Genomic DNA, 13,314 nt, shown 5'->3' on the forward strand with positions numbered 1-13,314 from the left:
GCAAAAATACTGCTGTCTTTCAGTTGGAATACATGGGGAAGGCTTTTGGAGGGTATTTTGAAGAGGGGGTGTTGTTTTTAATGTGTTTTCTGCTGTCAATGTCAAAGAGAACTGGCTGACACCTGAGTGGCAGATACCCAGGTGTGATCAACCACATGCACAGCTGGGTCTTTCCAAAAAGGCCTTGTGGGATTGAACTGGTTGAGACAAAGATGTGGTTAAAGTTCAAATCCATTAATTGCAGAAAGGTCAAGGAAGAGTTGAGCTATGGTTGACAGCTACAAACAGTATGAAATGACTCAACCAGGTTTACATTTGAAATTAATCATTGCTCCCTCCTAAATATGTTGCTGTCCTTTATCCATTCTTGCATCTAGAGCTGCCCATCACATGCAATTGCTGTCCTAGGTCCTCTTCTCCACGTAGCCCCCAGCACATGGAGGGCTGCTTGCTGCAGGAATGAGATCTGGAGCCTGGGTGCAGGTTCTGTATTTCATGAAGGTCTTGTGTCCTGCTGAACACAGATCTTGTTCCCACCATGGCCTTGGCTGAAAGATCACTGGAAACCTTTGCAATCTCAAGTCAGGTGCTGTGCAGGCAAATTCAGAGTAAAACACCATTGGAGATCCACTGAGTTTCCACAGAAATCAACTGAAAGTTTGTGAAGCTCTGAGGGGCTAGAGCTCTTCCCCATGTCCCCAGGCCTATTATTTGTTAGTGCTTAGAGCATTGTTACCTCAGCTCAGTTTCAAGCACTGAATTCATCTTCTGGGCTCCCTTTGAGGCAGGTACTGAGCAAGTATTATCCACACCTTCAAGGCTTTCCCAGCTGATTGCCTTGGGAGCTCACCATAACTGTCCTTTGTCCTCTGATCATTTTCTATCACCATGAAAATTTTCCTTCCCAGCCTTCTGACTAGAAGATCTGTCCTGCCAGTTCCTACCTGCCAGTGTCCTGGCTCTAACATCTGTTTAGAGCTTTAAAAGGATTTAGGCTGAGATTTAGTTGTGGTCCTCTCCAGGCCAAACTATCAAATGGCTTTTGAGGGTTGTACTCTCTTTGGCTGCTACCTGCTACATTTCCAACTCAAATTGCTTCTAGCCAGCCTAATTTCTTCCAGGTTGGCATTTCTGTCTCTGCTTTCCAGCTCATTGACAAACCAAGGGTGTTTTCTCCCATGTTGTGACATGACAGCAGCCTCAGCCTTTGTCATGGGATCTGATTTTGGGAAGGAGCTGGTGGGAGATCTGTTATTTGATTTCCTTTCTGCCCATCTCAGTTTGGTGTCCCTGAAGTAGCTTGAGCATCATTTCTCTTCCTTGTTTTCCTTTGCAAGATGTAATACTGGAAGATGCAGCTCATTTGTCACAACGTTACACACCCTGGCCCCTTGCCTTCATTAAATGAGCACAGAATCAGCAAGAGAGTTATTTCTCATATAGCAAAGTGATTCCTTATGCTTATTTCACATGAAAGTGTGCTAGCCATATTAAAATGCTCCTGCTTCCCTAGGAGACCTCTGGGCAACTTGTGTTTTCCAGATTTTGGCATGTTTGTACTCTCAGTTTTTAGCTGGCGATGATTCTTTCACGCTTCTTTATGTTGTCATCTTCTACCTAAAAATATCAAACTCCAGGAGGGCTGAAAAGCAAGCACTGAGGGTACTGGTATAGTCTAGATGTTTTTCTTCCTGTTCCTCCCAGTGTTCTTCTCTTTTGGTAATGGCAGCACACGGACTAGAATAATGCAGGAGCTGTTTCCAGGGCTGTGGGCTGTGAACTGAGGATGTCCATGGTCTCTGGTGTGGAGAGCAGGGAATGTTCTGTCTGGGAAGCCCCTTCAGCCCCTCTCCTTGGGGACTTGGCAGAAGGTGACACTGATCTCTGTTTTTTGCTCAGTGCATTGTCAAGCTGTGCTTGTACTGATGCTCTCAGGGGATGTGGAAGTGCTGCCATAAATTTTCAACACCTCCAAGAGCCAAACAGAGAAAGTCCCTTTGGTGGACAAAAGGTTTATTTCAGAATTTGTCCATTGTTGCCAAAACCTCTCTGTGAAGGAGCGAGGGCAAAGACCTGTTTATTGGGGAGCATTTACTGTCATTAGTGATGGGAGGGGATGAGCAGCATTGTTTCATGGATACAGCTCAAAACTGCATGGATACAAGCATCAGAAATATTTCCTTAGAGGGATAAGGGCCAGATACAGCATAAAATTCTCCTGACTGACTTTGACTGCAAGGATACTGTGATGAACCTTGGAATAAACCTCCTCAGACAGCAAGAATGGGCACTAGTGAGCAGCAACACGTGGACACATGGTACAGTGCTGACATTCATTTTAATTTTTAATTTAAAATAACACACTGCACTGAAGACACTTGCCATTAGCTTGTTGACTTTGAGCTTCTGGCAACATTTTGCACTTGTAAAATCTCTTTTGATCATTCTTCAAACAAGAAATTTTATCCTCCTAATCCTGTCCCACAGTTGGCACTGCAGGGGTGAACCTGTAAGCCTGCTTGAAAGCACACTGAACTCCTCTATACCAGCGAGCCCTGGCTTCAGACAGCTTGGAGGAATGTGGTACCTCAGCAGGGCCTGCTGGAGCTCATCACAGCTCCTGGTTTGTTTGGCTGGCAGAGGGTGTGTGGGCACGGAGAGCTCGCCCCTGCTGCCTCAGAGACTGCCGGGGCTCTGCCCTCGCTCCATCTGCTGCTGCGTCTCGTGAATTTAAAGGCAAGGAGAGGAAAACCGGCAGGATAAACCTGGAGGAGCAAACAGGGAAGGAGAGGGCTGATTGTCACTTGTATCTGTGTTTGTTCACAGCAGAGTCTGGTGACCAGGACGAGCACAGCGCGCGCATCGGGAGAGAGGCAGCGCCCGCGTCCGCGATTGAGAGGCACACCCACGTCCCCACCACGGACCCATCTCAGAGCCTCCCCCAGTACCTACCTCCTGCTGCCGAGGATAACCTAGGTCCTCTGCCAGAAAACTGGGAGATGGCCTACACGGAGAACGGAGAAGTCTATTTTATAGAGTAAAGCACATTTTTGTTGTTCTGATTCCATCTCTCCGCCTCTCTTTGGGCATAAAGTGAACCTCCATGGATGCGTTTTGTGTGTGTATGAAATATTTAGTGTATACAGTTAGGTTGCAGAGCTGTTAGCTCTTTACTGCTTCTGAAGGGGGTTTGCATTTCCTGATTGGATTAACATCCAAATTACTCCTGAGTTCCAAGGCAGAGGGAATTGCTTGTTTTATGAGGGTAGTTACAAAAGCAACGGACACTTATAAAATACAGGCCAGTTGTTTTCATGGGTGAAATGAAAGCTCCTAATTGGAAGGGCTGAGACTTCATTCTGTGCATAATGCAGCAGAGGGGATTCCTCCAGTCCGGTGCAGCAGAGACAGGGATGGGCTCCGTGTGTTGTCCCCTTGTCACAGCAAAGGGGCCAAATGTGTTAATGTTCTCCAGTGGCTTGCAAAAGGTACAGCTCAGTGCCGGGTAGGCACAGCAAGTTTGGAACACCTCAAGCTCTGCAGTCTTTGCCTAAGAGCTGATTGCTGTCAGCAGTTTTATGATGATATTGATTTTTTTCATGCCATAAATAATAGTCTCAAATTATACTTGTCTAAATTTATTGAGGTAGGAGTAACTTATAAAATAGGAGCTGTTAGTGTAAGAGATGTCTTGCACAGAGTTTAGCTAGACATTAACACTCAATTAGCCTTTGAAACTCAAACCCTTAGCTGCCAAGTAGAAGAGGGGTTGAGGAATTGATTTTGGATTTGATGGTCTGTTTAATGCAGTTGTGGAAACCCTACCAGAAGCCAATGCCCAGTTACTGCAGAAGAACTTCCTCTGTTAATTAGCCCTGTCTCCTGTGGAGGGTTACACTGGATCAGGGCTGTGGGGGCAGCAGTCCTGCCTCATCGTCAGGAGAGGAGACTTTTGGACAGGGCTTGGGGAAGGTTCAAGAGCAGGTTTTCCCCTGGCTGCAGTGGCAAGGGAACTCATGAGAGACGATTGCCAGAATATCTGAGGAACTGGGTGACTGAGGGCACCACAGCAGCCCTTCTTCAGCTGGGAGAGGGCTGCTCTCAAAAAGGCCATTTTCCAGGGCACTCTCAATTACCTGAAGAGGCTCCAACAGTCCCTGAGTGTAAGACAAGGTCAGAAGAAGGCAGAATGCAAATTATCATCAGATGAAACCAGGATGAGTACATTACCCTGAGCACGGCTTTCTCCCCTCACTGCATCCTCAGGGTGCCTCGTTATTTCATGTACTCTCTGCCCTTTATATAGAGAACAGCCTAATAGCCCGTTCAGCCTGCCATTTTCCCCCGTGGAGAGGATGAGCAGTAAATGCTGGCCAAGCAGTCAGTTGCTCCCCTTTTTGACCCCACAGGGGCCCCTGCTGTCCTTCCTTACAGGTCCTTCCATCGGGGTTCCGCTGCTGCCACCATCAATTTCCCCAAACCCACCCCCATGGCTGCTGTGTCTGTGGTCTATGAACAATGCAGGACTGCAGCACCTCTAAATAATTTGTCAGGAGAATCATGTGTGTGTTGGGAATACACAGCCTGTGAGATAGGCCTGTGTGATGTGAAGCTCTGGCAGCAGCGCCCGCTCCCTCCCTGCAGGGCGGTTTGAGGAGATGCTCCCATGGGGCTGATTTTGTGCATGAACCTGTTGGTGTGGATGCAGCACTGAATGACTGCAGTTCTATTAATTCTGAGGACACCCTGAGCTTAGAAACCATTTAGTTTGATTTGTATCAGATTAAGAAAGTGAACTAATGAGCAGTGTGGACCCAAGCTGGCTCAGATGTCTGTTCCAGCATCTGTGGATCTCTGGATATCAAGTCAGGGTGGTGAAGGGAGCAGCATGAGCTTCTTGCACAGAACCAGGTCCAGTGGGGCTAGGGCTGTGTGTCAGATAACCAATCCTGATCTAGCTGGAGCAATTTGGTTCTTGAGATATGTTTCTCTGGTGCTTTAATTGGGATTTTCATTTTCCCAGTCCCCTGTTATCTGTGCATCTTACAGGTCTAACACAATCCTTTCCACCTGAGAGTGTGATCTGACAGGTGTTTAGCTAAATTTTCTGTGCCTCAGCAAACTACACTGTTGTGAGCCTTTGTGAGCACTCACTGTTGTGAGCAAGTACAAAAAGCCCCTCTGCTTTATTTTTGTTAATTTTCCTGACTTGCTGAATTTCTGCCATTCAGTTTTCTGGGTGCTGATCAATTGCTCTGAAGCACACATAAGGATTAAACACATTTGCTCATCCTACCTTGGGAGGGCTGAGTAGTAGGATGTGTAAAACAAGGACCTTTTATTTACTCACTCAGATCCTGGGAGCAGGGCTGGCCCCTTTTCTTCCAGTACAATACAAGTTTTCTGGTTGGTTGTTAGTTCCTCAGGGATCATGGCCCTCATTACAGAGCCCTCATGAGACTGCTGTGAGGCTAAAATTCAGTTTGTAAGACTCTTTGAGACCTTGAAGGAGAAGAAAATAGCATTACTACGCTATTGAAACTTAAAACTGTTAAGCAGTGTTAGAGGCTAAGCTAGATAAGTGATACCTCAGGGACTGCAGGTTGTGTCTAAGATGACACCAGGTTGTAGAAGAGGCATTATATTATCAGATTGTCTGCTTATGCAAATGAAATTATGGAAGAAAATAACTTCTAGAAAAATGTGTTTTAAGCCTGTTTACTATGCAACCTTCACCGCTGGGACTGGCATCGTGAGGCTGTCAGGGGACTTGTGGAAAGGAAGAGTTGAAAGTAAAGCTGCTCAACTTCCATCAAAGGCTTAGACAGAGCATTTTTATTTGTGTAATTATAAAGTTTTCAGTCAAAACCATTTTTGACTAATGCTTGGGTCAACTCTAGACATGTCAAAGGTCTTTTGTAGGAACAAAGCTCACTGAATAATTTAGTGAGGAAGGGAAACTCCTGCCTTTACCTCAGAGACAGCTCTGGGATTTAAAAACAAGCCACCAAAGACAAAAAATTTGGAAATTAATATTATAATATTGCAGCATTCACATGCCTCTTTCCAGTCAGGAGTGCTGATTTGTATTTTTTACTTGTTACCTTTGTGTTTTCAATGCCAAAGTTCTTGTGATTTGGTCAACTAGTTTGCACAACATCCAATAGTAGAGCTGTTTCTTTGAATCAAAAGTATGTCTCCAGGTCTGCTGAATAATAAAGAGGATATATACTTTTATGTCATGGATACTTCAACTCTGCTTTATTAACAAAGGTTTTATTTCCATTTTTGGTTTCCAGCCATAACACAAAAACAACATCTTGGCTAGATCCACGGTGCCTGAACAAACAGCAGAAGCCTCTAGAAGAATGTGAAGATGATGGTAAGAGACAAAAAATAGTGACATAATACTGTGTTTGGTCCATTCCTAGGTGACTTTTTTCCTTTTCCTTCTCTCTTTCTAGTAACTAGTATTCAGAAAGGCTTTCAAAAATTTTAAAAATATTTTTCAGTAAGTTCAAAGAGACAATATCCATAATGTTGTAAAATCGCTGTGAGTGTAAAACAGCCATTGAGGTGCCAGATCATTTAATAAAAATCAAGGAGGTGCTGCAAGTAAGTTTTTGCAAAGGCATTTGAAGAGCCACTGATGCTGAACAAGACTCAAAGCTGTCTGACATGTTTGCTTCTTGGATCTCTGTGTGGGAGGGAGTGACTGAGTCTCTGCGTGCTCCGCTGTGTTCCGCTTCAACCACCTGCTTCAAGTGGATTGAGAGAGTTATGTTGCTGTTTCCTTGTTTGAGCAGAAATAACTCAATTGCTTCACTTGTGCTGTTAAATGCTGACAGTCTGTGCCGTGTTGTGATTGCTGAAACGAGTTCTATTTGAAAGTGTAGGTTTCTGACACTGAAAATTTGCACTGAGATTTGGTATTCCTTGAGATGTTGGAAATGCAAGCCACTGTCCTATTTAGAGCAGCCAAATGCAGGACTGTTAAAGGAGGTCCCTTCCTGGCCTCTTTAATGAGATGTTGGAAGAAAAAGTGAGTCATGAAAATAACTTAAATATTTGGGAAAACTTGTGAGGGAATTTTGGTCTACTGACCGAGAAAGGTGATGGAATTGAAATTGGCTAATACAGGCCTGTCATGGTAGACACTTCTTAAAAGTGGGTTTCCTTCATCAGTGTTGGTGCTGTCCTTGTAAAATCAGTTTTCATAATACAATGAACTGCCTACTGGTGTCAGTCATCTTAATAAAAATCACAATTTTATTTCAGAAAAGAATCAACTCAATCCCTTTTCACAGTTAGGTTCAACTCTGGCCTCCAGAACTGCTAGTAACTGTTTTTACACATGTAGTAGTGTTTCACCCTCTCCGATCTTTCACTTGTGAGATTTTGCAGGGTGTGAGAATTTACCTCTGCAGTCTAGGCTGCTGTGATGAAGCAGGTCACCAACTTGCCAGAGCACAGTGCAGGATACCCTCAAACCACAGGGATGTGCCAGGCAAGGAGCACCCAGCACCACAAGGCTTTAGAGGGTGACTGAGCTCCTCTGTTACACAGTTTGAAGTCTCCTCGCAGAAGGGAAAGTCTTTCTCTTGTCCTCTTAGCAATTATAAAGCAAACATTGGAATAATTTGTTTAATTTGGAATAGAAACATACAGCTGGTATTATTGTATTTCATTGAGTTCATCATTTTGGAGAGCAGTGGCATCTTTGTTTATCAACTCCTTAAAATCAGCTAATTTCATCTTCCCACACACCCCTTCACTTCATTCACCAAGTTCCTCATTAATGGATATTTTTAACATTCACTAGTTTAACCAGTTGCTTCATAGTTACAGTAGTGCTCTGCAATGCTTTGCTTGGCTGCTCTAATCTTGTTTAGCACATAAGAATAATTATGTTTTAAAAAACAGGGAGGAGAGAAGGTTAGTTAGGTTAGTTTTGCTTTGTCATAGAAGGTGGATGGTTTTTGGCAAGGGTCACTGTTGTGTGTCATTCCTTAAGAGTCAGTGGGATGACTCCTCTGTTTTGTTTGGTGTGTGTGTGTGCATGTGAGTTCCCAGGCTCATCCAACCCTCTTTATAGATTTTATAAATATTAGATATTGTTTCAGATTTGTTTGGGTGCAGTTAGTTGCCTTGTGCTTTTGTTTCATCAGGATGCGTGTCCTTTTTTACTTGTGTCCCACTGTTTAGGCTATCAAAGGAAATTGCAATTAGTATTTCACACTAATGGTCCAAAACAACTGCTTTGATAGAATATTTTGCAAAGAGATCATGGAAGTAGTTTTTTGGGTGTCCAGATGTTTCAACCCCACAACCTCTGTTTGCTTCTGTCATTCATTTATGTGGCTTAAACTTTGCTGTACTGGGTCCAAGATTGTTTTTACCATCTTTGTTCTGGTTTTGTCACCATCTTTCATTTTCAGACTGCATTATTATTATTTATAGGCCAAGCAATACTTTAATCATCTGTGTCACTGTTAACTTATGAATATGGAGCAGATAATGATAAATGGAGCAACAGCGAATATTGATGGCTTTGTGTCTTTGAAAAATTATGTGATCTTTGTCCCAGGTGCCCTGCTAAAACTGGTGCATTCCTGTCTGTGCCTCACCAGTGCATCTGGACTGGGGGTCTGTGCCTCCAGTTAAACAAGGCTTCTTGCCTGTCTAAATCATCTGAGTAGGACGGTGAAGTCTGCTGGACCTTGTGCGCACATAAATTTAGATGCTTTCTTGAAAACCTTGCTACATTAGTTCCTTGTTTAGGTGCAAGGTTTTCCTCTCAGATTCCTTCATTAATATCCAGATCTGGCCTTCTGATAGATCCATGTGTCTGTAGAACAGATTGCAAAGGTTGGACTGTAGGATCTGAGGGAAAAGCCTCACTACAGTGAGAACATCACAATTTCATGACTTTGCCATATCAAACCATGACATGGAAGTAGTCCATTGATGAAGATGTTTTGAGAGTGCAAGAACCACTTTTTTCATTATCTGCATCAGATCCATCAATATTCTGATCACTGGAGCGTGCTAAATGGGAAGCTTGGGCTTGGTGTGTAGAAAATTAGTGCTGGTTCTGCTGTTTGCTCTAGGGAATTTCTTGCTTGGGGCTGGTATCTGAAATTTTCTTTTAATTTTTTCTGTCTCATTTACTGCTCTTCCCTTGGAGAAGAAGGGGTGCACACGGAGGAACTGGACAGTGAACTAGGTAAATCATCCATCTCTCATTTTGATATTTGACTTCAACTACACTGTTTTGAGCCTTTAATTACTTACTTTCTCCTTTGTATCATTTTGCATCTTTAGTTTGTTTTTTTTTTTATTTCAATAGGAGTAATTTATCAGCAAAACTTCCCCAGCACACAAAGCATTTATCTTTCCCTAGCTTCAGATCTGTGGTGCTTTTCTTACTGATTCAGAGTTTGAAGAAAGCTAGAGAGCCCCAATCTTGCAAAGTTGTTTCGAAGCTGCTTCCTCCTGGACTCTGCAGAAGTTGGGATCTTTTCCTTTGGCATCTCTGGCTCCAGGAAAAAGCTCATAGATGCCAAAGATGAAATGAAGTAGCTCATGATGCTTTTTCACTGGGGCCCAAGACATTTCCCAGACAATAGAAGCTAAATGTGATTCAGAAAGTTTAAGTATTACATCGGATGCTTCAGCTGAGCTCGTGAATGAAACAGCTTAAAATTTTCCCTCAGTCAGTGATTTTATAAACAGATGATTTTCAGTGATGTGGTACACTTTTATTTGCTGCATCTCTTTGTGAAGGATGCTGTCTGGATATCTAATCTCAGCAGTGCTCATTGTGTTTATACTGATGGCAGAGGTAGTTGTTATTTCTGTTCAGCTATGCTCTAGTGCACTCGCAGAGCTGAAGGGATAAGAGGTTGCATAGGATTTTATTTCCACCAGGACTATTATTGCTTTTTAAAAGGACTGTAGTTACAGTTCATAGTTCTGCATACTGGAGGAATTGTATTACCAGAGAATTAAGCTCTGGTTTCTGTAATGACTTGCAAGGAAGTGTATTCTGCTCCCTGCTTCTGTGTGACGGATACGGCATCAGCAGTGGACTTGGAACACTGCTCCACGAATGGTTCTTCTGAATAATATTCCTGGAATAAAATGCCTAACTTCTCATAGAGCAATTTGAAAGAAATGACAATTTAAAGAAGAATGCAGTCTCTTTAGTGGTCCATGAGTGTTATGTGCAGTTTGCACAAATGATCATCAGCAGACCAAGTAGCATCAGAAGTAGGTGGATGCACATCAACAATCTGCAAAGAGTTCTCACTAAGGTCTTCACAACCAGTGACTTAAAATGAGAGGGAGGTTTTAAAAAAGCAAGCATAGAGGCAATATTAAACAGAAATTACCCTTCTTTCAGTCTGCTCTCAGAAACTAGTGCAAGAGCAGAGCTGAAAAAAATAGATGCAGGAAAACTCATTCATTGATAAGCCTGACCCCAAATCTGCAGGCACTTACATACACAAGTTCTGCTCCAACATCATGAGATTTTCCCTTTGTTTCAGTGCAGATACGTTTTATTGAGCTCACAGCCCATCAGTATGCTGTTGAGCTGTGCAAATGTTGCAGTGTAAAGAAAGACATTTCCAAATTACTCAATTGGTTACAGCAACATTAAGGAGAGGGCGTGAAAACTTAGTATAGTTATAGTAACTCAGGTCAGTAAAAACTGGTTGGCAAGGCCTATTTAGTGCCTTAACTTATCAACAGTTTCTGTTCTAAATATCAGAAGATTAAGACTTGAGGCATTTCCACAACTTCTTGTTTTCCAGTGAGCTGTGGAGTAATAGGTCACTGCATTTTAACAGAGGGCTGTTCTTCAGACACAAAAATTTAACCTATAAAGCAGAATTTGACATGGCTTGGACCAACCCTCCTGGCTTCACAGGGAGCAGTAAGAGCTGAGTGTGCTGAGTTCCTCTCCAGCTCCTTCACAGTCGTGCATGGCTGCAGCTGAAATACCTGGTGGCTAGAGAAGTCATTTTTTAGGAATCCATCCAGCCCTTCTGTATGTAGGGCAGGATACTAGAGCATCTCAACAGGATATCCATGTGCTTATCCAAGGCTTAAAATTGTGGTATTAGATATGTGTCCATTGAATTTACCCACCTACTGATACATGCTCTGAGACTGCATTGGTGCTGCATGGATGTACCAAAATAAAAACCATATGGCTCACTAAGGCTCCTAATGATGCAAAATGTTTTTTGAAATCTCATATTTGTGATAAAATCTAATGCTCTGGGTCATCTTCAGTTTGGCAGGAGAGATAAAGAAAGGAGATGAATAATTTAAAGCTGCTGAGAAACTAGACTGCAGCATGGCTATGGAGAATATTGTCTTTTACTTTAGAGAACTTCTGGAAGCTTGTAGGAGTCGAAAAGTGCATCTACATAATCATCAAGAAATGTGTTAAAAGCTGCAGTTTTGTATATTGTTATATCTGAAAACATGGAGATTTGTTCCTTTGAAAAAGCTGCAGAGATAGTAAACTGGAAAGATTTTGGCATAGTGCAATTTTTGGGGTTAGTAAAGTGCTGGTATTCTGATACTTTGTGAAAATACTTTAAATGGGAAGAAAAAAAAAGAAATTAACTATCGAAACCTTTTGTGAGCAGGAGAAAGAAAACAATTTTTTTTTTGCTTAAACTTTAAAAATAAAAAAGCACTTAGCAGTGCAAAACAGACAAAAGATATTTAGCATGAGAACTGCTGGAACTCATTCGAAGGCATTTGTGCATCACTTCTCCTTTCCCTCATTGACTTTTTATTTTTCTTTCACCCCAGCTTGATCTCTTTACCATTCTACCTTCACCACGGTCAACAACCTAAATGGATACAACAGCTTGTGGTTTTCCCAACTGCATGCTAGGTTGTAATTGAATCACAGTGAAACTCTTGGAGCCATTCCCATGGTGCTCTCACCTTCTGGGACTCCTCTGCAAACCTGAGAGTTCCCTTTGTGAAAACACTTTCCAGATTGGCCTCTAGCTTTCTGACCTTTTCTCAGATAAACTTGCAGGGTGTAAAGGAATATCTAATTCTGAAGTGTTCAATCTCTGCTGATAAAAACATGGAGTTTTTTCATGCCCAGAAGTTAGCATTGGCTTGCATTTAATGGCTTATGTCTCAAGGAATCCAAAGATGTTAAACACAATGAGGATAAAATAATTATAAGAATGGAAAACCTACCTTTTATCTGCAATTAAGGGACATGTGGAGCAAAACCTGTGAAAGTTGATTTCATCTGATCTCCAGCCAATTCTGAACACAAACATAAACTTTGAGTAATTAGTCTATGTGTGTTTGTATAGATTCTGTTCCTCTCCAGTCTTGAGATATTTCTATCCTTATGGCAACATTATTCTAATTAATGGGCCATTGTTGATTCTATTGGCTCAGCAATTGATGCCATTAATGGAAATAAATCTCTGCATTTGATAATGAGCAAACATAGATTACTGTCGGTGTTGACAAATTTCATGTTAAATTCTGACAAATTACTTTGCATGAGCTATTTGAACTTGTATTATCCAACAGTGTTGGGTTTTTTCTATATTTAAATGAATGGTGGGTCCACATGTGCACAGTCCATAGTGTGGTGGAGGTTTAAATGAGTGGCACGAGGATCAGGCCCTTAAGTAACACATACAGCTTTAATAACCCTGTTGGATGCTGAAGTGATTGCATTGCATTCACTAATTACAGTTAAAGTACTGTCTGCAGCCTAGAAAATCAACAGGAACAAAAGCAGATCCAGTTAAAAATGTTAATTTCATCTTCAGAACAGTTTTTTGTCAATTATGGTAATGAAAGGAAGGAAATCTCTGTTCCATGTGACTGTGGCAGTGTGTGTTCTTACATGAAGTGTTGTGCAATGAAATGCACCCATGTGCCAGCCCCTCCTGGGTGGGTTCCGTTCTTTGGCATACATGTTAAATCCACCTTGTCCTGGTTTTGTGTTGGGCTCATGGCTGAGCACTGCAAATCCCAATGAAGAGTAAAAAAATTCCTCTTTTCTGCACTGGTGAGCATAAATGGCTCAGCCCTGGTACAGGAGGTGGAAGTGGTCCCTGTCAGTGTTTTTGCCATAGTCTCACCCACCTTCATGGGTTGGTGTTGAAATCCCCTGGCCTTTCCTGCATGGATTTCCCCTGCAGTGCTTCCTCCAGGGCCACTGGCCATGGTGGAGGAACCAAGGGGGCACTTGAGGCAGTCCCAGACTGGAAATTTATTGAGCATTTGCTCATTTAATGCAAAAAGCAAATC

At 42.5% G+C, this 13,314-nt stretch overlaps 1 protein-coding gene across 30 annotated transcripts in view; it reads left to right on the top strand.

Annotated features, from left to right (window-relative positions):
• MAGI1 (membrane associated guanylate kinase, WW and PDZ domain containing 1) overlaps positions 1 to 13,314 on the top strand; it is a 337,856-nt gene that overhangs the window by 261,763 nt on the left and 62,779 nt on the right. For 14 of the 30 annotated variants that reach the window (XM_071439416.1, XM_071439401.1, XM_071439407.1 and 11 more), the window contains exons 5-7: positions 2,827 to 3,037; positions 6,300 to 6,382; positions 9,188 to 9,226. In XM_071439416.1, the coding sequence (XP_071295517.1) occupies positions 2,827 to 3,037; positions 6,300 to 6,382; positions 9,188 to 9,226 (333 nt within the window). The remainder of the gene's footprint in view (positions 1 to 2,826; positions 3,038 to 6,299; positions 6,383 to 9,187; positions 9,227 to 13,314) is intronic. The other 16 variants (XM_071439423.1, XM_071439412.1, XM_071439419.1 and 13 more) reach the window with 4 other exon arrangements.

This window comes from Agelaius tricolor, unplaced genomic scaffold (assembly GCF_023055355.1).
Source record: "Agelaius tricolor isolate 1412-34295 unplaced genomic scaffold, bAgeTri1.0.p SCAF_14, whole genome shotgun sequence".
Classification (NCBI taxonomy): domain Eukaryota; kingdom Metazoa; phylum Chordata; class Aves; order Passeriformes; family Icteridae; genus Agelaius; species Agelaius tricolor.